We start from the raw sequence: 26,642 nt of genomic DNA, 5'->3' as shown, positions 1-26,642 counted from the left end.
GTGCTGCTGCTGCTGTTACTGTCTTAATACTTCTGTATCTTTTCAATACTATATTATCGATAATTTTTATTTCATCCTCTCATTTCATACAAATTAATTCTGATAGATTTCTTAATGGTTTTAAATTTTGTTTTTATCTTCAAAGCCAATTCAAGCACTCCTCTATGCTCTTATTTTATTGTTCATGTTATGTGGTGAAGCTCAAGTAGAAAATATTATAATGAATGCAAAAATAGATAGAAGGAAAAAAAGGATAAGGAAATAAAAAGTTCCATATTGCTTTCAGTCAGCTATTGAATATCAATCTGATGTCACATGGACATATATTTGCACGTGCTAAATGGAATAAAGCAATATCTTTAAGATTCATTAAAAATATTTTTTCTGTTAGATCCTTGTCAGCAAGCTAAGATTTTTTTTCTCTCTCAATGTTTGAAGATGGAGTTTTATTCTCATTAGAAGAAAGTCATTGTGTGCAGATTTTTTTTATATATTTCTCTTTACACATGAAAGCAGCTTTATCTTCATAGAAGTAAAGGAATAATTAGCATGAGAGTAGCATGAAGTTTGCTTTCTACTATGGTGGCCTCAGCTATTAAAGATCAGTAGTATTGAGTTTTCACAGCCTCATTCTGACTTGTTTCATGTTTTTTGATGGAATAATAAAAATTGGCCTATATACATTCAGTATATAATTTATAACAGTTGTATATGTAAGGATTCTATATCATATTTTCTTTGATAAGGATTCTGCCAGGCAGATAATCCACATTTTTATGACTGAACAGTTTTTGTGAAACATTGAAGGGTTGCGTATGATATATGTACTCTGTAGGTCTCTAATTTTTAGGAATAATAGCTATGCTGATTTTGATGGGGAAAAAAATCCAAATAGGACATTTCCTGTTAGGTCAAACATATATAATTGCAAGTTTTCGTATTTCTTAGAACTATTCATCCTTTTCTCAGATGAACCATTATTAAAAAAAACTATATAATATTAGTTAGCATTGTTTTTATTAACTAGTTAAGAAATTCTTAAAATGACACTAAACAATTATTATTATTGTTCTAGATTGGGAGCAATTGCACTGATAGTAGATTGTGGAAAATGGCTTTGGTGCACCTCAGCAAGTTCTTCACAATGCAAAGCCAACAAAATCCTTATCTCTTCTGGCAAAGATAAGGCCTGTAGGAGATTGCAGCAGAGAATAACCATTTTGTTTTGCCTTTAAAAGTAAGGTGATCATTTTGCTCCAGAAACTGGCTTCTGGAGCAAAGGCCCATATGCTTGAAATTTTGCAAAATAAAGCATCCCCGTGAAGATCTTTACAGCCCTATTATACAGCCTCATTATACAACCCTATGGAACACTTTACTGTTTCATTGTGAGACAGAGCTTTAAAAAATTGTCAGTTCTAACACCAGATAAATACTCCAGAAACTTTAAGACTCTGTTTTCTTAAATCCAGATACAGATAAAATGTTCACTCATATTATACCCAAGCCATGTAATGGTTAATTTATTAGATTAGTACTTTGAAGAGCAAGTTTCCAAGTCCAGCCAGATATATTGCAGAGATGAGCCTGTATGTCTTCTGGAGTGGCTGATGAATAGCTTGGCTCAAGTTATTCTGAAACTTAATATCCTCTAAATCTAGAAAAAGCTGTAAGCTGAGATGATATAGAATATGGTACCATTTTTGTAATATTCAACCACCATTGATGCATAGCTGCCTTTTGCAGCTAATAGTAATATTAAAGGAACTAAACTAAACTTTAGCCAAGAAAAGAAAATTCTGCCAAACTATATCTCAGTTCTGGACAGTCAGGCTTTTTACTTTTAATCACATTACAGACAAATCTGAGGGTCAAAAGAGAGCTGTTGAAAATGTGTTCTGTATTTTATTTTTATTTTTAGTGTCCACTATTTGAACAAGGGCCCAGTTATGCTTTCTATAATATGAGGAGCTGATTGGAGTATAGTTTTATTATAGATGGGATAAAGAAGTATATTTTGGGGCGCAGACTCTTCCTTGACATAATATTTTACATATGCCTATTTAAATTTCTTGAATCAGATTGCCCAAATTGGTCCTTTATTTGAATGGAGAAAGTTTGGTATCACCAATCCAAACTGCTTATAAAAATGACCTTCCTCTAATTGTGGAATGCTTGGATTGCATTGTCCTATAGTTCTTTGGCATTCTTCCAAAATGACAGCCAGCTAAAAAAGGCCAGTAGGAATGTATAGAGACAGACTACTACTCATACTGCTATTTTACCCAGCACTTGCTATATAATCTCAACTATTTACTTATCAAAATTGTATCTATAAAAGTAACTCTAGGCTTGAACGCAAGATGAAATAACTATTTACTCCAATAACTATGGAGCTGAGGTGGTGCAGTGATTAGAGTGCAGTACTGCAGCTACTTCAGCTGACTGCTAGTTCAGCAGATCAGCGGATCAAATCTCACCGGCTCAAGTTTGACTCAGCCTTCCACCTTCCAAGGTGGGTAAAATGAGGACCCAGATTGTTGGGGGCAATATGCTATTTAGTATACTGTCTTTGGTGTAAGCCACCCAGAGTCCTCGGAGAGTGGGCGGCATAGAAATATGACTAATAATAAAATAATAATAAAAATAAATAAATAATATTTAAAATTGTAATATCTACCTCTGTCCCTCAGCCTCCAGACTAGATTTTTGATCTTGATTTTGTTTTGGTTTGTTTTGCAAAATGCTTTATACAGACATTTATATACAGGTAATCCCCCCTTAACACCTATTCAAAAATAAAGTGGCACTAAAATGAGTTTGTGGCAGCCCTCAAACTTACAGCCTTGGCAGTCACATGATTAAAAAGTCAGTTCTACACACATTCATGATACCTTCAATCGCTCCTCCACCTGATTTTTATTGTCTTTACTTGCCTCCCCTTCACTGAAATCACCATCTTGCCTATGTATGGAGTGGCACCATTCTGAGACGTTAGCGTATCTCAAGAATAGGGCTTTTTATTATGCTGGGGCTCTGGGGCTGCTTGTACCATCACACCCTCCTCCACCTCAGGTCCACTATGCCTCACTGGACACTTTAAGAGCTTTAATGTCACCTGGAATGATATCAGGGAGGGAGCCAATGTGATTAATAATTATTTGATCTCAAAGAAGGATTTATTTATTTTCAGCACTTACTTTGTTGATACCTAGAGATCCATATTTAGTCACATACAGATCTTACAATGAGGTGTATTATGTCAACTAAAATAAAATCTTGACTTGTTATGGTATCTATAAGTTAGAAGCCATAGTTTATTATGTTTGATGAAACAGACATAGCAAACCATGATGACATTTTTCCACGTTTTGCTCATTTGTATTTAGGAGGTAGAATGTGTTAGTTCAAGGTTTGCTGCAACACAGTTTTTCTCACAATCTATGACTTCCTGATAAATTACTGCCCTGGTTTAATTATGCTGATGATAAAACAGAGAATAGAAGAAAGCAAAGTGGGCAATCAAATCAAATCTAAATTATTAAACAACTTATGGCTTTTAGACAACAGCCAGAAACTAAATGGTTAATTCAGCCAAAGAGAACATATACTTTAAACTCCTATAAATCCTCATGGCCAGTTCTAACATAGTTCACTAGTTTTATAACTATTATCATAATTTACTTACGTTATTAGTCGCAAAGTCGTCTCCGAGCCATCACGACCCCATGGACAACACTCCTCCAGGCCTTCCTGTCCTCTACCATCCCCCGGAGTCCATTTAACGTTACGCCAACTGCTTCAATGACTCCATCCATCCACCTCATTCTCTGTCGTCCCATTCTTCTTCTGCCCTCAATCGTTCCCAGCATTAGGCTCTTTTCCAGTGAGTCCTTCCTTCTCATTAGGTGGCCAAAGTATTTGAGTTTCATCTTCAGGATCTGGCCTTCTAAAGAGCAGTCAGGGTTGATCTCCTCTAAGACTGACTGATTTGATCACCTTACAGTCCAAGGGACTCGCAGGAGTCTTCTCCAGCACCATAGTTCAAAGGCCTCAATTCTTTGACGCTCAGCCTTCCTTATGGTCCAACTTTCACAGTCATACATTGCAACTGAGAAAACCATAGCCTTGATTATACACACTTTTGTTGGCAGGGTAATGTCTCTGCTTTTTAGTATGCTCTCTAGAGTTTCATATTTTTTTACTTGTTTTTACTTGTACAAGAATTTACTTCTACACCAGCCTATTCTTCGGTAAGAATAGTAGGAAAGAATTCTTAAGGGAGGTTCAGTCTGTAGTCTTACTTAGAGAAAATACTATTTCTTTCATATTGTTGAAATAAATCTGCATACATATTGCAGGCTCGTCTATCCTGAATAATTACTCACGTTTACAATTTGTATTTTTGAATTCTTGAATAAAATTATCGAATGCTTTCTGTGATATCAACACAAAAAATTGTTATTTAATGGGGGCCAGTACTACAGTTGATGACAAGGTTTAGTTTAATTGCTCTTTAAAAAATCCTGCCTATTCATAGCTTTACCATAAATTATGCTCCATAAATTATGGAGCCGAGGTGGCGCAGTGGTTAGAGTGCAGTACTGCAGCTACTTCAGCTGACTGCTAGTTCAGCAGATCAGCGGATCAAAATTCACCGGCTCAAGGTTGACTCAGCCTTCCATCCTTCCAAGGTGGGTAAAATGAGGACTCAGATTGTTAGGGGGCAATATGCTATTTAGTATACTGTCTTTGGTGTAAGCCGCCCAGAGTCCTCGGAGAGTGGGCAGCATAGAAATATAACAAACAAACAAACAAACAAACAAAGCATGTCTCATTACTGATACCAACCGTGCTAACCACACAGTCTTGCAGCCTATTTGTAGAAATAAATCCTGCTGAATTAGAACTTTGTGTATAATTTTACAATAATTGCAATTAATTTTGGGTCATTCATAATTTAATTGTAATTACATGCAAGATGCCACCCTTCCTTCAAGAAAGGTATCCTCTATATGTGCACTTATAGTAACCCAAATGTGCCAGAAACTGACCAGTATTGTTAGCTAGGAATGTTGCATATCATGAGTAGGACCAAAACAAAAACTTTGTTTTGTTTGATGAGGTAGAGAAAATAAGGTTTGATGAGATAGAGAAAATAAGGAATATGGAACTACAACTGACAAAAGAATTGTTTGGAAATGTATATTTTACTGGATATACAAAAGAATCTGGCTGAAATTTTAAAAGTTAAAAAGGAATTATAAATGATAAAACCAAGAGAATGACCTGGAAAATATTTTTTAATTGAATGTACAAAAGAGGCTTCTTAAAACCCTGAAGAAAACTGCAATTGGATAAAGTATTGAAGAGAAATAAAATTCTATGACAATTTTTAATTGAATGAAGACTGTTAGAAGTAAAACAAAGGAATATTACATTGGTTTATTTTAACAAGATTAAAATAAAACATTTTGTTGTTGTGTTCTAGCAACTCTTTCTGGACTTTTTTGCTGACATGGTTTGAAAAGTTGATATTTTATGGATTTTCCTATAAATAAGGAATGGGATAGGGATGAAGAGATAACCATTTGTAAACTGAAAGGGGGTGAAGTTTATATTTCTTTATATTTGTTGTGATAAAGGCTGGAAGTCATTCCTTCCTCCCTTTCTTTCCCTTCCTTTCCCTTCTCTCCTTCCTCCCTCCCTCTCTTTGACTGTACTCCTTATTCTTTTTTCTTTTCCCTCTCTCTTTAGTTTGTATTAGTTTTTATTATTGTAATTAAAATTCCTAAATTAAAATAAGAATGCCATAGCTCAGTGATGTGAACATATAAATGCAGAAGAAATCTTGAGTAAGCTCCAGACAACTCCAGGAAATAGGATTGATTATGATTTCTTCCCAATTATTTCTTAAAAACACTGCCTGAATCAGTATATGACAGCTTCTTATGTCCATATATTCTCTTAGTTATATGTTCAATCACTAACTGTCTCTCAAATCCATTTATGTTCACAGTATATCTAATGTACAGTTTTATTAAGTGCACTTTAAAATAAATATAATTGGCCTTAGAAGCAAATATATGAAACATTACATTCTTTGGCATGCCTTAAACTAAAGATTAGATGTACCATGAATAAACCCATAAAATTTAGTTCCATTAGCAAGTATTAAATGCAAATGGAAAAATCAGTTGTTAAGCTTGAGGACAGTAATTGATTATGTGTCCTATCTAAATAATTTTGTATCTTTCATTAAGAAATTCATAATACTGAAATTTATATAAACTTTTATAACTTTTCAGATAAGAAACAAATTTTCTGGCATCTGAGTCTACACAACTGAATATGCTTAATTAAGAGATGTTTGAAGAAAATACTTTTACAGGGTTGATCATATTTATAGTTCTTGAGGGTTTTTAACTTTATAACCTTTGTTATAAAGACTTTGTTGTTCATTCAACAAAATTTTATGTGAAATAGTAACTTAGATACTGGTAAAAAAGCTTTCTCAGCTGCTGAGTAATTATCAATTAAGATTGTAAGACTGGTTCTTACGTTATTAATGTACTCTAAAATCCAGATGACATCTATTCTAGTCTTTATTGTTATTCAGATTATAGTTGGGAAAATGATGGCAAAAATAATAAACTGGTAAATTTCTTATTTATAAGAGGGATATTCAAGGCTGAGAATTGCTCTGAAAATACTGACATCAATTTTTCTTGATTTGGGTTGAGATTTTTGTTTAGTTTTGTTGTTGTTTAAACTACTTCTTGTAAATCACAACCATGTTTTAAAAAGTGGTACTATGGCTCATAGTTACATTATAGAAAGGGGTAGCAGAAATTGGGAAGAAGTAATTCTGTACTACAAATACTATTTTTAGGCATTTTTCCTGTTGGGAAATGAGATACTTATTTTCCAGGAAAACTTCTCATTTCTTAGGAAATATGTATACTAATGAAATTGACTGTACCTGTTGTAAAATATTGCTTTATTTGTAACATTGTGATGCAGATAGTGCAGCATGACATATGTTGCTGTTAATCAAGGAAGGCTGGGCCTGGTTATCTACGGGACCGCCTGCTACCACCAATAGCCTCCCACCGGCCAGTACGCTCCCATAGAGAGGGGCTCCTCCGGGTGCCGTCGGCCAAACAATGTCGACTGGCGGCCCCTAGGGGGAGAGCCTTTTCTGTGGGGGCAGCTACGATCTGGAATGAGCTCCCCCCGGAGATACGGGGGATCCTGGATCTGTGCACCTTCCGTCACGCGCTTAAGACTTTTTTATTTCATCAAGCTGGCCTGGCCTAAATCTTCTTCCCTTTTTAAATGTAAATTTTAATTTGTTTTTAAATTATGGGGTATTTTAAATTTGTCTCAGCCAAATTATTTAATTCGTTTTTATTCTATTTTAAATTTTTGTATTTATGTGTTTTATTCTGTGGCTGTTCACCGCCCTGAGTCCTTCGGGAGTAGGGCGGTATAGAAATCCAATAAAATAAATAAAATAGAGCAACACTACCACTGGATTGACACAGCATTTGAAACATACATTTTTTGAGCTGATTGCAGAAAATGTATGAACCTATCCATTATGAAGTCTAAATTATAGTTTATGGCATACAGGGCACATTTAGAATTTAAGAACATAACTTGGGGACTTTCCAAGATGTTTTCCATGATAGGTGTGGTTGATTGCAAAACATTTGTCAGAAGTCAAGCTGGTAAATTTGCTCTCTACTACTCTTCCAAAACCCAAGATACACACATGCACTTGTGTATGTGCTGTGGATGAGCATGTGTTTGTAAGTTTGTGTATGTATATGTATGGCTGGATTATTGCATTCTGTAACACCTATGCTTCTGCAAAGATAGGACTTTTAGATTGCTAATATTGTAAACAATCAAGATAACGTTGATTTCTTGAAATTTCTGCTATTGGTTCAGATAGTTGCAATATCTGAAAAGTAGTGAATCAAATGAGTACATGAAGCCTGACAGTCACCTACCAATTTTTAAGAATGCTTTAAAAGGCTGGAATTTTCTCAGAAGCATAATAGCAATTTATTTATTTCAGTTAATGAATCTAACAAAATTCTAGAACTATTACTGGAGATGGAACAGAGTAGAAAAGCAAAGAAATGGATTACTAATATCCATTGTTCCAAACCATCTGAACCTTTAGTTTGTTGGAGATGTATTTAACTATCATAAGAATATTGTTTCTCTATGTGGCCTTTTCCCCTTGAAAACAAAACCAAAGTTCACATTGGATCAGTTTCTTCTATTGTGATTTGTCTTAGTTGCTGTAGGATTTACATATGAGAATACTCATTAAAACTTTGGGATATTTTTGTTTTTAATTTCATAGAGACGGAAGGTTTCAAAATTGACACTATGGGCACCTACCATGGAATGACTTTGAAGTCTGTAACGGTAAGTAAACTATATTGGCTGAGTTTATTTGTTGCAATGCTGTGTGAAGAAATGTTCAAAATGTTTCTTACAGATGTTCAGTATTGCTTTCTACAGTGAGAAATGTCTGTGTTGCATGGCAACAAACATAAATTATCCTGAGACAGGCTTGTATATAGCTAGGGTATATATTCCTTCTTCTTTGATATTCTTAAATTCTGCAGTTCATTGGGGAACCATTTTTTTCCTGGAATGGTAGAATATTTAATAGTATGATATTTATAATATATTTTGGCATGAGGACAAATTATCAGGTTAAATAACAGCAGTTGCACATAAATGAACGTTCTTTCTGAAAGAAAATTTGTGTTCATGTTGTCAATTTCCTGAACAGTTGAAATCAGAACATTCTGAAAATGATGTTTTAGTCTGAGTTTTTGTTTTAAGATCTCTGCTTTTATGGAAGTGGGCTTAGTGTTCACAAACAAATGCTATTTTGATCTCCATGCGAGTAGGAGAGAAGATACAGAACTAATGTAAAATACTCATTAAAGAGTTTTGCCATCTGTATACCTAGATAACTGATGAATAGACGCCACTACCCAGTCTAAAAATCTGTGCGTTTATTTTTGGATTACTTTCACTAATTTGAACATAAAATAATGCCTGGAATATTACTGTCTCAGAACCAATTAATCTTAACTTGCTTAACTTTCCTGTCTTGTAAAATACACTTTTATGTCATTCCCAGTCTTCCTGTAGTTCATATTGTAGACTTTTTAAAAAAGCAACTAAAATTAAAGAAGTAACCTAGGTTTTGACAATTTATATACTATGTGGAATACCAATCAAAATATTCTTAGATATCCCGAATAAAATGTTTTGTTGGAAACATTAATTATTTTCATACTAGTGGTAACCATAGGCTAGATACATGAGTGGGGAAGATTGCTTAGATTCTGTTAATGAACAACAACAAAAAATGTAGGATTTTATATTATTATTCTGTTTTCTCAAACTTGACCCATCCACATCTACAGATTACAACTGTTATGCAGGATGAAGGAAATATGAATTGTAATTTATGTAACATTAAGTTTGCAGTGATTACTATAACTCATACTCATAATTCTCTAAAGATTTAGGAACTCTCTCTGTGAAGTAGCTAATGAATGTCACTTCATAATTGCAAATCACTCATCTTACTGAATTTATGGTTTCTTTTTGTGTGCTTATTATAAGTAATAAGTATAGAAAATGATCGTTTAGTTTCACTTTTGCAAATAAATCTTGAAAATCTTATTCTGTAGAATGTAAGGATTTGAAGGGCCCTCGGAAATAGCCTGCTCAGGGCCAAAATTCACTACTACATTACCTCTGACAGATCATATCCAGTATCTGTTTAAATATCCCCAAATTTGAAGGGTCTATTACCTGAGGAAATCTGTTCCATAATTGAATAGTTCTTACAGTTAGTAAGAACTTTGGTTGGTATCTTTCCTGATACCAACCAAAATGTTCATCCTTGTTAGTTAAACCTATTGTTCCTTGTCATGGATTCCAGAACAACTTAGAACAAATTTGTCTCCTTTTCTACATGGCAGCCTTTCAGGTATTTGAAGAAAACTATTGCCCTACAGACTAAACATAGCACCTGTAATGTTCTCTCATATTTTGTTTTGTGGTCCCTTGCTGTATTGATTATTTTTCTAGATACATATTTTTAATATCTTTTGAAAAATATAGTACCCAGAAATGGACAAGTATTCCAAGTGTGAATACTGACATCTCTTCATCTTGACATTATACCTCTGTTGATGCAGTTTAGGATTGCATTTGTTTTTTTCACAGCTTCATCACACTGCTGGCTTTTGTTCAGTTTATGATTCATCAGAAAATCCAGATCTTTTTGATACATTTCCTGTCTCTTTTATCCTACACAAATATAGGACTGCATTTATTCCTGTTGAAATTAATCTTCCTAGTTTTTGCTCAATGTCCTGCTTTTCAAAATCCTTCTACACTTTCAGGCTGTCCTCCCATGGTGTTTGCTATCCTTGTATTTTTACAGATCATTCACATATTTATTTGATAATCATTTTCTAATCAGTGTCATTTATAAATAATTTGAACATGATTTGTTATTTATCACTTCCTTCCAATTTGTCACTGAGCCATTGATGTACACTCATTGAATTTAGTTGTTCCACTGATTCTGTGTTCATCAAATGGTAACATAATCCAGCCCACATTTTCCATTTTGTCTACTAGGATCTACAGAAGACTTTGTCAGATGCTTTGATAAAGTTCAGACATTCCTGCAGTAAACTAAATTCATTGTTATGTCAAAAAGGAGATTAAGCTTGCCTTGATTTATTGCATTCTTTCAAGTGACATTCTGCTAAGCACTGTATTCTTTTTAAAATGTTACATACCACATCTATTGGTATTGGTCAATTGGTAATCTAATATAGCATTTTGCCCAGTACTGACATCAAGTTGATCAGCTACTGTTTTTTTCCTTTTTGAAAATAAAGACATTTGCTTCTCTAATTTTATGGAAGTAAGTTTGTCTTTGATGATATCTCAAAGTTCAGAGAAAGGGGCTCCAGAATGATGTCCACAACATCCTTCAAGACTTTCAGGCAGGGCCGGATTTTCCTATAGGCTAACTAGGCTTCAGCCTAGGGCCTCAAGATCCAGAGGGGCCTACACAGTGTGGGATTCTGGGTGTTCTAGGTGGCTCCGCCGAACCCTTTGTTAAATTGCTGGCTCCCCCGCCCCTCCGCACCACTATTTATTGCCAATAAATAGTGGTGGGCGAGGGGCGGGGGAGCCAGCAATTTAACAAAGGGTTCGGTATTTTTTTTGTAATGTTATTGGCCCCCGGAGCTTCAGCATAGGCTAATTGGCCTCCCGGCTCTCAGCTGATTTGTCTCCGCTGTTTTGCTTCCTTCCAAAGAGTGCTGATTTTTTTTCCCCTAGCTATACTGAGAAACGAAAGTGAAACTGCTTTGTTGTTGCTGCAAGGCTGGAAAATTAGGCAGGCAGAATTCTTTTCTTTTTCCTCACCAAAAAAGGTACGTGCAGACAATGGGAAATTTAGGGAAAAAGAGAAGAGTTCAGGATTTTAAAACACAAAAGAAAAAAAAGCTGTATTTAACTAGGGAATTGTAATAATTGAGATACTATTAATTGTATATTTCTGAAAGCAGAAATGGTTAAGTTGTGGTTTGGAGGAATATATGGGGGAAATTATTTGGTTTATTATTATTGGTAAATATAATTAATGGATTTGTAAGAAATTGGATTGCATGGAAATAATTGGAATATTCATGTTCATATTGATTAATATACAAAAAGGTAGTTATATAACTAATTGATTTATATTAAAATGTTGAATTTATATTAAACAACTAATATTACATAATTAACCAATGTGAGGATGGATATAAAAATAGATTACAATGGGAAGGGGTATAATATAGAATAGAAGGGAAAAATTGAATTTGATTAAGATTAGAGATGAGGATGAGGGTAATATTGGTTTTTTACAAAAATAGATGAGGAATAAATATGGCAAAAAGGAAATATAGAAATTGTAAATTTAATTGAAATGACTAAACACTGTTTAAATTTGTGAACCGGCCAAATACTCTGTTCAAAGAAAATACATTGTATGTTTGTATGTGTGTTTCTAATTATTGTTATTTATTCATATTTGTTCTCTTTTATTCTTTAAAGTTTAACAATTCATTCTTTATCTTAATATCTTTATATTTGTTTGGGGTTGGCTTTCTTCCCTTTCATCTTTTTTATTGTATAGCAATCTTTCTCCTCAAACCTACCACCTTTCTTTTCTTTCCTTCTTACTTTCTCTTCCTCCCCCTCTTCTTCTCCTCCCTACTTCCTCTTCCTTTCTCCTTCTCCTTCTCTCTTCCTCCCTCTCTCTCCTACTCTAATTTCCCTTCCCTTCCTTCATCCCTCTCTATTGCTGTATCCTTTTATGCACATGGACTACTCAGAGAGCTGAAAAGGTTATTTCTGACTGGTCCTCGCACTTTTGACCAGTCCTCGAACTTACGACTGTCCTCACATTTTACGTTTTTGCCCTATCTTGTCACCATGGTGAAGAGAAGCAGTTGTGAAATGAGTGACATGGTTGTTAAGAAAGCTGCACGGGCATAAATGTGAGGATGGTCATAAGTGTGAGGACCGGTCAAAAGTGCGAGGCCCAGTCAGAAATGACTTTTTTCAGCCCTCTGAAAAAAGTCTATGCACATAGCCACGCCCACCTGGTCACATGACGAGCTACCCACGCCTACACAGTCACGTGACCAGCTAGCCACGCCCACACAGTCACATGATTGCCAAGCCACACCCCCAACTAAGCCACGCCCACAGAACCTGTTGTTAAATATTGAATCCCACCACTGGTGAAAGGGCCTCATAAGTGGAATAGCCTAGGGCCTCTTTCAATCTAAATCCGGCCCTGCTTTCAGGTATAACTGATTTGACCCTGGCGACTTTTGAGATATTTCGGGGTTTATAATATCTCTTCATTTATCTTGGGTTTCCACTATTTCCTTTTTCCTGATTTTTGCTTGGTCCAGTGGAATATAGTTCCCCTTTGTGGATAAAAGGCTGAAGCAAAGTAGGAACTGGGGCACTGTGACTTCCTCACATAATCCCTGGCCATCTTGGGAACTGCTTGAAGCACCAGACCCATCTTTTTTTCCCCCCTTACTGTTGACATAGTCAAGAAAGCTTTTTTTTTGTTGATTTTAACTTCTTTTGTGAGCACTGGTTTCTTTAGTACTTTATGGTTTCTAATTTACTTTCTGTGATTATTAGGTATTTTGTGGCCTGCTGCCATGGCAACATTTTCTGTTTCTTAACATTACTTATTACTACTGTACCTCTTAGTTCAGCCAAAAGCTTCCTGCTCATCCATAGAAATTTCCTAAGCGCCCCCAACACTTTTTCCTATCACTGGAGTGGTGTGCGATTATATTTCCCATATCTTGTTTTTAAGATGTTCCCATCCTGCCTTCAATTTGATCAAAGGATATTTGTCAATGGATTCTTACTTAAGACTTTTCTAAGCCTGTTGGAATTGGCTTTCTTGAAGTCCAGCATGTGTAATTTATTATTTTTAGATGGATGGTCACACAATGAGCCATATATTTAAACTAATTTTTATCCACCTATTAATTTTTTCCCAAAGACTTGAAATAGGGAGGTGTTTGATGGTATTAAAGGTATTGCTTCAGAATATAAGTTGCTTCAAATAAAGTATTATTATTTATTTATAATATTAGCATACAGTATGTTAAAAAAATGAGTCTAGGGAATTTTGAGTAACCAGATGCACAAATCAACATCCTGATATTGTCTACAAAGGTTAACTCAAAGAAGCATTTTTCTAGCTTGTCTGGAAATGCACTGAAAATTAGAAACAGTCTGACCTTTTTACATTGGTACAAGTATGCATTGTTGTAGTTTTCCAGAAACTTTAAGCTTAGAAAATTTTAGCTGCTCTTTATCAGTCAATATTTTATCATGTTTTAAGTATTGTACACTATATTTTCAACAATCAAAAATGGCAGAGTTGAAATAAGAAAATTAAATAAAGTGCAGTTTTGTAATTTAAATATTTAGAGTTTAAACACACACACACACACTCACACACACACACACACACACACACAATTGAGATAAACATTCTAAAAAGAGCATAAAAATATATTTTTATAGTAAAACTGCTTTTCATAATTGTCAAAATATAGTTATAGATACCTCCATTATGATGCTGTCGTTTCTAAAGAGTGGGTCACTTATATCTTAAAGATTAGCTTTGCATGCTTGTATGGGAACAGTAAATTCATAAACTTACAATCCTAAATTTAGATAGAAATAGAGCTAATTGAACTATCATATCCAGTGAGTGAATGGCTATTTATTAAGCCCAAAGTGAAATATTAAGTGGTGTCATATTAATAAATGATTTGGATGAAACATGAAGATTATGATGATGAACGTTGCAGAAGACTCAAAGATGGGTAGGATAACAATTGCAACTTAGGGGACAGTAGCAAAATTCAGGAGGGTCCTGAAAAGTTGAAAGATTCAGCCAGCAAGATGAATTTCAACAGAAGCAAATACAAAATACTGTATAATTATATTTGGATAGGGGAAAAAATCAAAAGTGTAAGTATAGGATGGGGAATATGTACATATTGTATAGTAGTACACATGAAAATCATCAGGATCTTTCAATAAACATGAACCAAAAATATAATCTGGGAAAAGCAAATGCAATCCTAAAATGTATCAACAGAAATATAGTGTCAAAATCTAAGAATGGCATTTTCCACTTCTCTATATTGATCACAGCACACCTAAAATACTGGTTCCAGATTACACTTCATGCTCTACAAAAGTGATTGACAAACTGAAATGTGCTCATATGAATGCAACCAAGGTAATGATAAGACAGGGAGGAAAAAAAATAAGAACAGTTGGAGACACTGGGTATAACCTGGAGAAATCTGTTTGGAAGTCATGATAGCTCACTTATAAATATCTGAAAGGCTATATAGAAAATGGGAAAGGATTTGTCCAAGTAGTCCATATGAGAAGTCAAGAATTTATTATGTTTATTCAGTTTGTTTGCTGCCTGACTCCAACTTAAAGGGTTTAAATTACAAGCAAGTAAATTTCATTTGGACATCAGGAAAATAAACCTTATGGTAAGAGATCTTCAGCAATGGAACAGCTTGAGGAGATGGCAGATGCATTTTTGCTCGAAATACTTAAACAAAAGCTATTACAAATGATGCAGTAATAGATTTCTGCCATGGGCAGGTGGTTGATGATCTTTATATTCTCTTCCACTATTTATATTCTATATTTCTACAAAGGAACATTAAAAAGTGTTCTGGTTTTTTATGTATTCCATTTATGCTGAAGCAAACTGAAATATCATAAACACATAACTTGCAATGATTATTAGTTTTCACTATAAATATAAAAGGAAAATTTTGATGGTTCTCACTCTTGATGAACGAGTAAATTGGGGTGAGTCTATTTAAAGCTTTTCATTCATTTTGGCTCCTCAGTTTAATGAGAGTCATTCACAACTATTGTTAAATGTTGGCTTGACACAATATCACTGTGCTTATATTTTTTAGTTAAATTATGTATGGTAAATACATGATTTCAACTAGAATATTATTTCTGTTATTAGTAGTATGCTTTTGAGCAAACACAAATAGTGACCACTATGTCTGGTCTTGGTAGAATAACAGTGAGTTTTGGTAGGTTTCAGTTCAAATGGATTATTTCAGGACATTAAAGCTGTTATTCTTCAGCAGGGTTTAAATATTTGTGTTGGCATATCTGTATCCTTTACTGATAGTGATTCTGATATTCAGAGTACTGAGAGAAATAACCAAAGAAGAAAATGTGTCATCCATTTCTATATTAAGAGTTTATGAGCACAAGTATCCATCCTATATATAAGTACCCTGAGATAAATGTAAGGTGCTTTTTGTTTTGCTTTGTTTTCCGGATTCTGACATGTCTCCATGAAAAAAATCAGAGTTGAATCTAGTAGCAAAACCCTTAGCAATTAAATAGTGTTGAAATCAAAAAGAGAAATCAGTAGAAGGATAGGAACCATTTGGTGCATAAAAACAGGAAAAAAAGCTTTAAAAACGCCAGTTGAAAGGAAAAAATTAAAGAATAAGTGGCAAGGAAAAAAGAAAAAAGCCAGGTATTCCTAAAGAGAAGATTGGCAGGTAAACAAAATCTGAGACTGGTATAGAAGAGTCTATTTTTTAGGAAAAGTACAACAGTAATATTTCAGCTTCTTTGAAAACTATTAAGCTAGTTTAGTTATTTTATTTGTTTAGATTGTGAAAATGGAGGGTATGAAAACTTGGGAAGAAGTGAAGGAGAACAAGAACGTAGATTGTTTTTAGTCATAAGCCATGGAAAGAGCCAAGTGTCCTTGTAATGTGACTGATTTGTGGACTGAGAGGAAGCTCTGCTGGTGATATATCAGCAAGAGGACCTAAGGGGAAATATAAAAGTACTGCTGCTAAAGCCATTAAAAAGTGAAGAGTGACAAAAAGATAGACAAGATGGGGCAGGCAACATTCTTTGGCCCTGAGAAGATAGATAGCTGCTAGATTAAAGAATTAGATCTCGTTCTTATCAAAGTTTCTAAATTGGCCAGTCCAGAGGAGAGGAGCATTCTCTGCAGAAGGTGGATGATCAAGAGTGTGCCATTTTTTTCTGCACCTGGGAGCTGGCTGCTACACAGGCAATGGCTAGAGACTACTGCTGCTGTTAAAAGTTGACCATCTGAAAAAACATTTTGGAAGACGGTCCACAAGATCAGAAGTAGAGTCCACCTGACTGAATGAGGACTTTTTCAATGTTACCTTTTAGAAAGAATATTATTTTAGACTACCCCCAGATTGCAGTCCTAATTGGGGATACACTTTGCTGTACTTCTTTGTCCTGGTCCCTACCATCTGGAATACCTGTGATTTCTCAAGCTCCCCTTTTCAATCTCCAATTAGCACTGTAATTTGGGGTAATCTAAGGTAATATTGCTAATACTGTTTAAGGGAGCCCTTAAAACTTGGCTTTGTCCCCAGACTCTTGATTAGAATGGAGGGTATATCCTCTGTGAGGCATTTTGGTTAATTTGTTCATTTAATTGATTTTATTTCCAGATGTTCTTTAAGTTTATATAGTCTGCATTGTTACTATTGTTATTGATGTATTCTCTAAACCACCCAATGTCATATAAATTAGTGCAGTCTATAAATTTAATAAATTAATAGTTTTTAAATTTAGCAGGATTACATGTTATTAGTATTCATGAATTGTTGTGTTCATAAGGCTTAAGTCCCACAGTAACCCAGGGATATAGTTTTAATATGCAGCAATTCTGAGTTACACAATCTAGTTCTACTTTGTCTCTACCATCGTTTAGTTGGCTTTGTTGCGAAACTATTAGATATTAAATACTTACAAGAGGCTTCTTAGAACTGTTGCCATGGGATAGCATCATGAGAACATGATGACAATATGGTAATTTGTCCAGAACCTTCTATTTAATTATGAAAAGGGTGCTGTCGTTCAGTAGTTAGTTTATATCTCTTTGAGTTGTTCTTCACTAAGGGCCACAATTAACATTTCCCCTTTAAATGAAAATGTACTTCAACATTTAGTATATTCTTGTTTCCTTTGTAGTTTAATATTCATTGACTGATTTCTATGTAAATTTACTTTAGCATTATCAACCTACTATTATGCTTTCATGTCAGTTTCCTCCTCTAGTATTATATCTACTCAGAGTGTTGTTAAATATGGCTGCAATCAAGGTAATTGCAAAGCTGTTTGATATTTTGACATGGAAATAGAAGTTGACCTCTCACTCTGCTGTGTTTCCCTTCACTGGAATTAGCAACTGCACAGGTTTGTGTTTGTTTTAAGGATGCAATGCATATTCAAAAAATATGACATTTTATTTTACTTGTTTAAGCATTCATAAAGAATTTCAGTAGTTAAACTTTTAGGGACCAGAGATGTGTACCTAATAATACCTCTTCAATGGGAATACTACAAATGGTTGTTTGCCAAATTAATGTAGTCAGCCCATGGGATACATCAAATAAGAGTTAAGTCAGTCTGGATTGTGATCCAAATGTGGAAGAGTTCCCTCCCCTTCTCCTAGGGCATCTCTCCGAGGGCATCCTACCTGCTGCCCTTCCATCTTTCCCTTTGTCTATCTTTGGCCACAAAAAACATGAAAATTTAGAAAGCTAGCAATGAAATGTAGAAGAGCATTGAAGGATGCTATAATCCCTGAGGTTTTTATCCTTTTTAATCTGTTCTAGTTCTACTTTCTAAGCCATTATGAGTTCTCTCACAACTCGCTGTCTCCACAGTCACTTGCATTGTCTCTATGGACCAATTGCTGGGTGAAGGATTAATAGGATTGTCATAGGCTGCTGTGGCTTGTCCTTTGTGCTGGTGGCAGCAACAACTCCCTAACTGCTGTTCTTTGCTTCTTCTAAGCTCTTTGGCACTCATATTTCTAGCAATGACTCTCTGGTACTTTGTTTACTTGTAGGAAATTCTAACTGGTGGGTGGTATTGGGGCTGTACTGGCTGTACTTCTATTTCTCAGGATGATCTGTTTTACTATTCTCCACCCCTTCTAGCTGTGGGAAATCTGCTACTATTTCATGTCATCATCACAATTGTTACAGCTTTGTCACTTCTATTAGCCCCACAGCTAATACTTTGGTCTGCTTCTCCACTACTGGTGTTTTCAACTCATTTCTGAATTCTTTTCTTTTCTTTTTTTTTTCTTTTTGTTCCTTTCCTTTCCTTTCCTTTCCTTTCCTTTCCTTTCCTTTCCTTCCCTTCCCTTCCCTTCCCTTCCCTTCCCTTCCCTTCCCTTCTCAATTTTTCATTTTTCCCCATCTTCCTTACCAACTACTACTTTTCTTTCTTTATCCACCATTCTTCCCCTTCAGGCAGAGCCTGTTTAAATTGAAAAAGGAAGGGCAAGCTCTTAGACAACAATGGGAGGAGAAGAAGCTTGGGCATTTTCTTCACAGTGTGTTCTTCCTCTCACAGACAGATACTGATTTAAAGTTAAAAAAGGATCACCACAAGAAAATGTAGAAACTTCCTTAAAAAATTAAACAGGTTATTTTTTATTGGGGCAGTATTTCTTCCAAGTCTGAAACAGGTCAAAGTTACCTTTCCTGTTTTTCATGAGGAATTTGAAGTACAAATTTGAATCTTTGGATCTTTTATATGTAAATAGATACATATATTTTCAGGATTTTATGTTACTGAAAGAAAGTTTTCATAATCTTTTATAAGGGATAAGTAAATTAAATACCCCCCAAAAAAGCACATCATAAACCTTTGGGATTATAGACCATGTCATTAACTACATAGAATATTTTATTTATTTATTTATTTATTTTTATTTGATTTATATGCCGCCCTTCTCCGGAGACTCAGGGCGGCTTACAATGCGCTAAGCAATAGCCTTCATCCTTTTGTATATTTTATACAAAGTCAGCTTATTGCCCCCACAAACTGGGTCCTCATAAATATTGTCCTAAAATACAAATTAATTTGCTCCCATGATTGGGTAAATGGGAAAAACAAGGAAATGAACAATTAGAAATGAAATAAAAACAATATTTGCTAGATAAGATCAATTATTTTTGCTTTAGTGCTCATGTGTATACACGATATATTTGTGCGCTTTTAAAGTTTTGGTCAATGCATTGACCAAGTCATTCTTTTCTTTATAGCTACATGTTTAAAAACTAGTAATCATGACTAATAATCATCAACTTATGGTTAATGATGATTGAGTGTAGCCCAGTGGAACATAGCAGAGAACAATGTCAGATTTGATTATCAAAACGCTCTTGATTAAAATTACATGGTATGTTGGACTCACAACTTGGTAAACTCTAAACATGCCATAAGCCATACTTCATGGTGAAGAACTCTTTAGATAGGCACTTTTGTTAGTATCTTGTTCTGTTGTTTTGTCTTTATGATAGTTTATTCCTGACTATTAGTCAGATCCTGGTGTTCTGCCCTGCTCTAATTTTGGTGAATCTTCTAGATGGAGAAATGTCTGATTTATATGCAAAGGATCAGAATGTTTCCTAAATCTGCAAAGAATGTAGTAATAATGTTGTAACATCACTAGAGGGGGCAGAAGCAACATTTTCAGTCCTGTGCATAAGTGTCCACAGTTAGCCATGATGATACCAAACAATGAAACACTTGCACAACACAAGCTCTGTTATTTCATACTTGCATTGTGATATTGCATACAAATATACAAGGGGCAAGGTTTGCATCATAACATATATTTTATCCCTTGCTCCTCCCCCCGCCTTTCTTATTTTTAAATAAAATAGATGTGTTACGCTTATTGAAACTATTTATTGTTGCTTTAATGGAAAAACATGCCACTAAAAAGGATGTTTGCCTATCGAATCTGCTTTTATAGTATTCATAGTTTTATTTTTTTTTTACATTTTATTGAAGGAGACAAATTGTTCTTTATATTTTGGGTAGAAATTGTCAGCTTTAATAGACTCCTTTAAATTCCAATTTTGAGACAGAATGTAATGAATTCTTCAGTGACGAATATCTGGCAGATTACATCCAGCATAATGGATGGGATTTTATTCAAAAGGAATAGAAAATGGCATGGAAAACTGTTATCCTTTATCAATGTATTATTGTGTATTATTGCTGAATATTGGGATAAAGGATATGGATCATTGTCAGTTTATTGATTATAGTGATGTTCTAAAGAAAATTAATCCTTAAACTAATCTGGAGAAGCTGTGAGCTATCTTCTCACAGCTTCTCCAGATTGGGTAAAATGGTAGTTGATACAAGAGCTGTTGGAAATCAGATGGCTTATAAATTATATGTATGCATATATAAATAAACAACAACTGTTGCTTATCAGGTCACAAAGAATCAACTAAATGGTTGAATATAAAGAACAAGGTGTCCATTTCATGCAAGATACTGAGCTGGGTTTAGCCCCTATGTTGGGCCAAAGTTCTAGGGAGAATTATGATTTGGAGATAGCTCCATTCTGCCTTGAATGAGTTAAAAAACAACTTTTGCCCTGTTTTCTTAAGGATTTGTGAAAATAATTACTGTTCCATTGCAGAGTAAGAATACCATACAATTTAAAAAGTAACATGGCATGTGCTCCATTAAAAACCATTTAAAAATAGAAAACATCATCATAACCAAGTAAGATCCAGCTTTACTTTTTTGCATAATTTTTTCACCTGTTAAAACTTGTCATATATGGCTCTCAGCCATCACAAAGTATCCCTCATGTGAAAACTGGTATTTGTGATGCTAGCTACTAGGTAAAAGCTCAGTATTAATGGATTGAAAGAATCTTCTTGAGCAGAAATCAGACTCTGATGGCCTTAAAGGCTAAAGAGTTAAGTTACTTTATCGCTAACTATAGTAAGAGATACTATGTATAAATGACATTTCATAATTCCATATTCCAATTAATTTAAGAACATTATTGCTTATGTTTATCTTTTTTCCCTGGGAACATAATTGCCCTAATGAAATAAAGAATGGGTTTTATAAATGAAAAAAACCAAAGTGGCTTTTTTCAGCCACTTACAATCTAATATACCATATTTTTCGGATTATAAAACGCACTCCCCCCCCTAAAAGAGGCTGAAAATTTGGGTGTGTCTTATATTCTGAATGTAAACCCACCTACCCTTCGGCTTTTGTGCATCCTCTTCCTTGGTTTAGCCATTTGGACACTACACATCGCATTTTCAGCCTCCAAATGCTCTGTTTGAGAGCCCTTCTAGGCTGCGGGTATCGCCAAAGCACATCGCCGCCTATCGCTGCCCAAAAAGTGACATGTTTGGAGGCTGAAAACACAAACAGCTCATGCCTTCTCTTACCCCTTCCACTCTTTGCCTGCTTTAGTCACTGGAGCGCTGTCGGACGATCAGCTGTGCTTTTGAAGCTGTTTTTTAGCCTCAATGAGGCACTTGCAAGTGAAGCGATATTCCGCGTTTTGCCTGCTGTTCTCATTGCTGCTCCTTCCGATGATCAGCTCTGCTTTAGAAGCTGTATTTCAGCCCCAACCAGGCACGTGTGAGCAAAGCCAGTGAACTAATGTGCTGAAACTGACTAGGCTAAGGATGCTAGCCAGAAGAATACCTGGTAGGCAGAATTTTTTTTCCTATATTCCTCCCCAAAAACTAAGGTGTGTCTTATACTCCGAAAAATACAGTATATAATTTTTTTTCAAGAATATTGCCGAATATTATTATAACTAATAACAGTAAACTAAAAGATTATAAAATGATATTTAGTAGCAAGGTGGTTATGAAGGTTAGTTCATAATGAATAAAATACAGTTCCATGTAAAGTACTGGAATGGAAATGATGAAAAAAAAATTCTTTTCAAATTTCTCCCTGTTATAAAATGGAAAAATTCCTTGTGTAAAAACCTCAATGTGCAGTAACAAAAAATGGAGAATTGTTGATAAAGAAGAAAAGGTAGGATAAATTTGGGTGCATCCTATAGTAGGATTCCAAGTTGTGAATATGAGTTTTAATGGAAGATGTTAAGATGGTTTCCGTGATTTATTTACTATGGTCTTAATCTAGGTCAGTGATGGCTAACCTTTTTGCCGTCGCATGCCAAAAGTGTGGGGGGTCGCGGGTAAGGGTGCCCACATCCATAATTCAATGCGCCCCACCCTCCCGCGTATGCGCACGTGACCTCCCCACACTTTCCCCTGCTTTTGGCATGCGATGGCACGGTAGGCCCAGTAGGCCCGTTTTTTTCCCCTCCCCAGGCTCCAGAGGCTTTCTAGGAATCTAGGGAGGGCAAAAACAGCCTTCCCCGTCCCCCCAGAAGCCTTCCAGAGGCCAAAAACAGCCAGTTTCCCGACTTCTGGTGGGACCGGAAGGCCTGAAAATCAGTTGGCCGGTGCGCACATGCGCTCTGGAGCTGAGCTAGGGCAACACTTGTGTGCCCACCAATATGGCTCCGCGTGCCACCTGTGGCACCCGTGCCATAGGTTCGCCATCTCGGATCTAGGTTGTCTACTGCTATATATGACCTACATTGCACAATACAACAATCTAACCTAAATATTTTTTAACATGTAGATTGTTATACCATTACTGTATCATTATTAATACAGACAAAAAGCAGCCTTGGCTCATGGTTACTATATAAACTATGTGGCTGCCTGGTTGGATATTACGCTTACGCAGAAGAAGTGGTTTGCAGAGTGTGTCGATAGTCAGTGAAGCACCCTTCCTCAATGCATCAGAGCACCATCATTCTTTCAAGGTTTACATTGCTCATTTCAAGACTGTATCTAATTTTCTGCCTATGTGTGTACATACAGCTCTTCTATTGAGACAGTCAGGAAAGTATAGTACCTCCTTCGGTACAGCAACCCCAGAATATTGTGGACAGTCTTCAAAGAGGCCAACACTATTTTCAAAATGCACAATATCATTGAAGCTTTGAGGAGTATTGCTTTCCTTATGTTTAACACAGTTGGTCAAGAGCCCCTTTCAAAATCTTTGGACAGCCCTATATGTATTATCAGGACACCTGTGTTCTTGAAGCATTAGGACAGTCTTTCTATATATAGCTAGGATAATTCAGCTATCCTGCTTTGTGAAATGATAGGTATCAATGGATCACCAAGAATTGGACTTGACATTTTTCCAGTAACTGGGTTAATAAATGGTTTTAGGAAATGAATTCTTATTTATAACACACAAATAAATGTAGGTGATTACTGCCTCTTTTATTATTTTAATTATATTTTTCTACTTCCAAGAGCTCAGCTTTGAGAGCCAGGATTGCAGTTTGGTTTCCTAATCAACTGAATTTAGCATGAGGCTGTCCTAAAAAAAAGCAAAGTTGGTTTCTTCCCTCCCCCTCCACCCTTTAAAAAAAATGCAGGAGATTGGTTAGGATTTGTAATGGAATGCTTTTAGGAAACTAATCATACCCATCCTTATCATCAAACCTGGTAACAAGCAGTTACAAAGTTCTGAAATCATTCAGTTGAAATGCAGCCTAAACCTTGTTCAGTTCTGTGATTTGGGGATGCAGGGAAGCCACTTTTGAACTATGGCTTCCTCATTCCTGCTTTTAACAGTTCAGACTTATAATATTTTGTTTGCCATGGGCAAAAATATTAACTAATTTTATTTCATAAAATATAATTCCATAAAACAAATATATATTAGGCTTAAAAATGCACACTTACTATATAGTCATTACAATCATAGTTGGAAAAATTAGTGTCTATTAAAGCCATTATATGTTAATCCAACTGCTTTAATTTTATTTAGTTTCCATTGGAACAATTGGGATTTCTTTTGTAACCAGTATCATTAATTTCAGTGGAACTTGTGCAATCAGTGTTTACTTTCTCTGACTCCAATAAAAGGAAGGGAAGAATAAAGGGAAGCAATTCCCAGTAAGCCAGAAATACAATGATTTTTTTTTTCACTTCTTTCTGTTGGTTGTAAATAAACTCCAGCTGGTTTCCCTCATATTTTAAAAAATTGTTGCTGCATTGTTTCACATTTAGGATTGTTCTTTACGATTAAGACAGAACATTATGGAAACTACACTCCTAACAGTTTTTGTTGTCAGAAGAAGTCCATCAAACTAAATATTTTTTGATGTTGCTATCAGTAAATTGGCTTATTAATTGTCCATTATTATGTACAACATTTTAATTCTGAACAGTTTGTTTTGATGCTTATAAAATGTGGCTTAGTTAATTGTAGAAATATAAAAATCAGATTGCAGTGAAGTGACCACAAATCTGATTTTAGACAGATTTTGTTGTATGATTTAAAGGAAACTGACTTTCCTGGTTTTCTAGTACATTTTTTTAATTATGAGTGAGAAACGTAACCCATTATGAAGGAGTATTATCTGACAGTACTTTGTTTAATGGAGGATGGGAACAAACAACATGTTACTATGATGCATTCCCCTGTTAATCCACTACATCAGTATAGGAACAATGAATGTTCCATACTTTTTCCCCAACTTTCTATGGCTTGATTTCCTTTTAATGAGCTCATATTTCAGCCAGCACAAGTACTTAGTAAACCAATGAAGCAATTTCTCCCAAGTTGGGTATGAAGTAGTTTTTAATGCTTGTAGGTAATAAGAATACTGCATACATAATTAATTAGATTTATCATGGGCAAAAACAGCCAGTGGAATTTTGCAATTCCACATTAGAAATAGGATGGGTATAATATCAGTTCTTCAGAAAGTTATTGAATGGGATAAATATGACTTTTTATGTCTTCCAGTTTTCATTTATCTGCTACTTCGTTAAATACATTTCTAAGTCAAGAATGGTGTGGATGGTGCTTCATAGCCCTCTGGTTGTTTTTAACCTCTATTACTATTAACTCTGGCCACCATTGCCAATGGAAAGGAACTATAGGAACTGCACTTTGAGAATAGCTGAATAGCAACACGTAGTCAGTTCTTGCCCAAAACAAAATTATTTTGATACAATAAAACTTCTAACATGTCAGATTGAAAGACAGAAGCTAGAAACTATTCATATTGGTTGTAGCCTAGATCATTGCATTAAGAGAAACCTTTGGAGAATGTTCACCTATTTTGCAAATATACTATCTGCTTTCCATGAGTATTCAAAAGGATTGAGTTGAGTTTCCTGATGATGGCTCTTGTTTTGTTTGAGTCAGATCTTTGAAGTTTGAAATCATAGTATATTTTAAGATTGAAGTATAGTTATAAACAATGAAGCAATGATCTCAACAATTTAGTATTTATATTAATGAATTTTGCCAATTTGAAGGTGCAGAAAAGTTCTGTTAAAGAACCTTAATAGAATCCCCATGTCTCATTGATAAATTTTAAAACCTGCTTATTCACCAAATATCAGGATTTAATTGATAGTTTTACAAACCATTTTCTGTTCAGTTTGAATGTCATTATGGAAAACATTGTTAGTTGAATATTAAGCTATCTCTATAACAATGAGTGGGATATAGGATCATATCTTTTGTATACTTTAGTTCAATGGTGGGTTACTACCGGTTCGGTCTGGATCTTGCGAACAGGTAGTAATGGCGACGGGAGGCTCCACACACCTGCCCAGACATCATCACAGACACTCTGCGCATGCGCAGAAGCTTCTGCACATGCGCAGAAGCGCCGCCCGCACGCTCCCATTGCGAACTGGTAGCAAAGGTAAGTGGAACCCATCCCTGCTTTAGTTACTAGAGTAATTCTTCTTGGGTGGTGCTGTTAGGTGAACTGAAAAAATAGATGGCATCACAGGAAACCCTAAATATTTTTTAACATGTAGATTATTACATATTTTCCAAATGAAACGTATAAATACAGCTTTTGAATTTAGTACATTCTCACTGTAGCCTCTAGAAGTAGTTCCTTTCTATTTTGATAGATTACTAAAATATTAGGTAAAAATTGTCAAGAAATAATGGTGTATCTTACATGGCAATCAAAGTGTTTTAACTATTGAAAGGACTTGTTTTACAAGAAAACAGTTCATTAAGAATATTTTAATGAGGCAAGCTGTGATCTG

At 35.1% G+C, this 26,642-nt stretch overlaps 1 protein-coding gene across 1 annotated transcript in view; it reads left to right on the top strand.

Moving 5' to 3' along the window:
- The window catches only part of CDC73 (cell division cycle 73), a 108,050-nt gene that overhangs the window by 31,071 nt on the left and 50,337 nt on the right, over positions 1–26,642 (top strand). Inside the window, exon 10 of the mRNA XM_034409585.3 lies at positions 8,381–8,445. Within this exon, the coding sequence (XP_034265476.1) occupies positions 8,381–8,445 (65 nt within the window). The remainder of the gene's footprint in view (positions 1–8,380; positions 8,446–26,642) is intronic.

The sequence above is a fragment of the Pantherophis guttatus genome, chromosome 3 (genome assembly GCF_059756535.1).
Source record: "Pantherophis guttatus breed Tessera chromosome 3, ASM5975653v1, whole genome shotgun sequence".
Taxonomy (NCBI): Eukaryota; Metazoa; Chordata; class Lepidosauria; order Squamata; family Colubridae; genus Pantherophis; species Pantherophis guttatus.
This window is presented reverse-complemented; position numbering and strand designations above follow the sequence as displayed.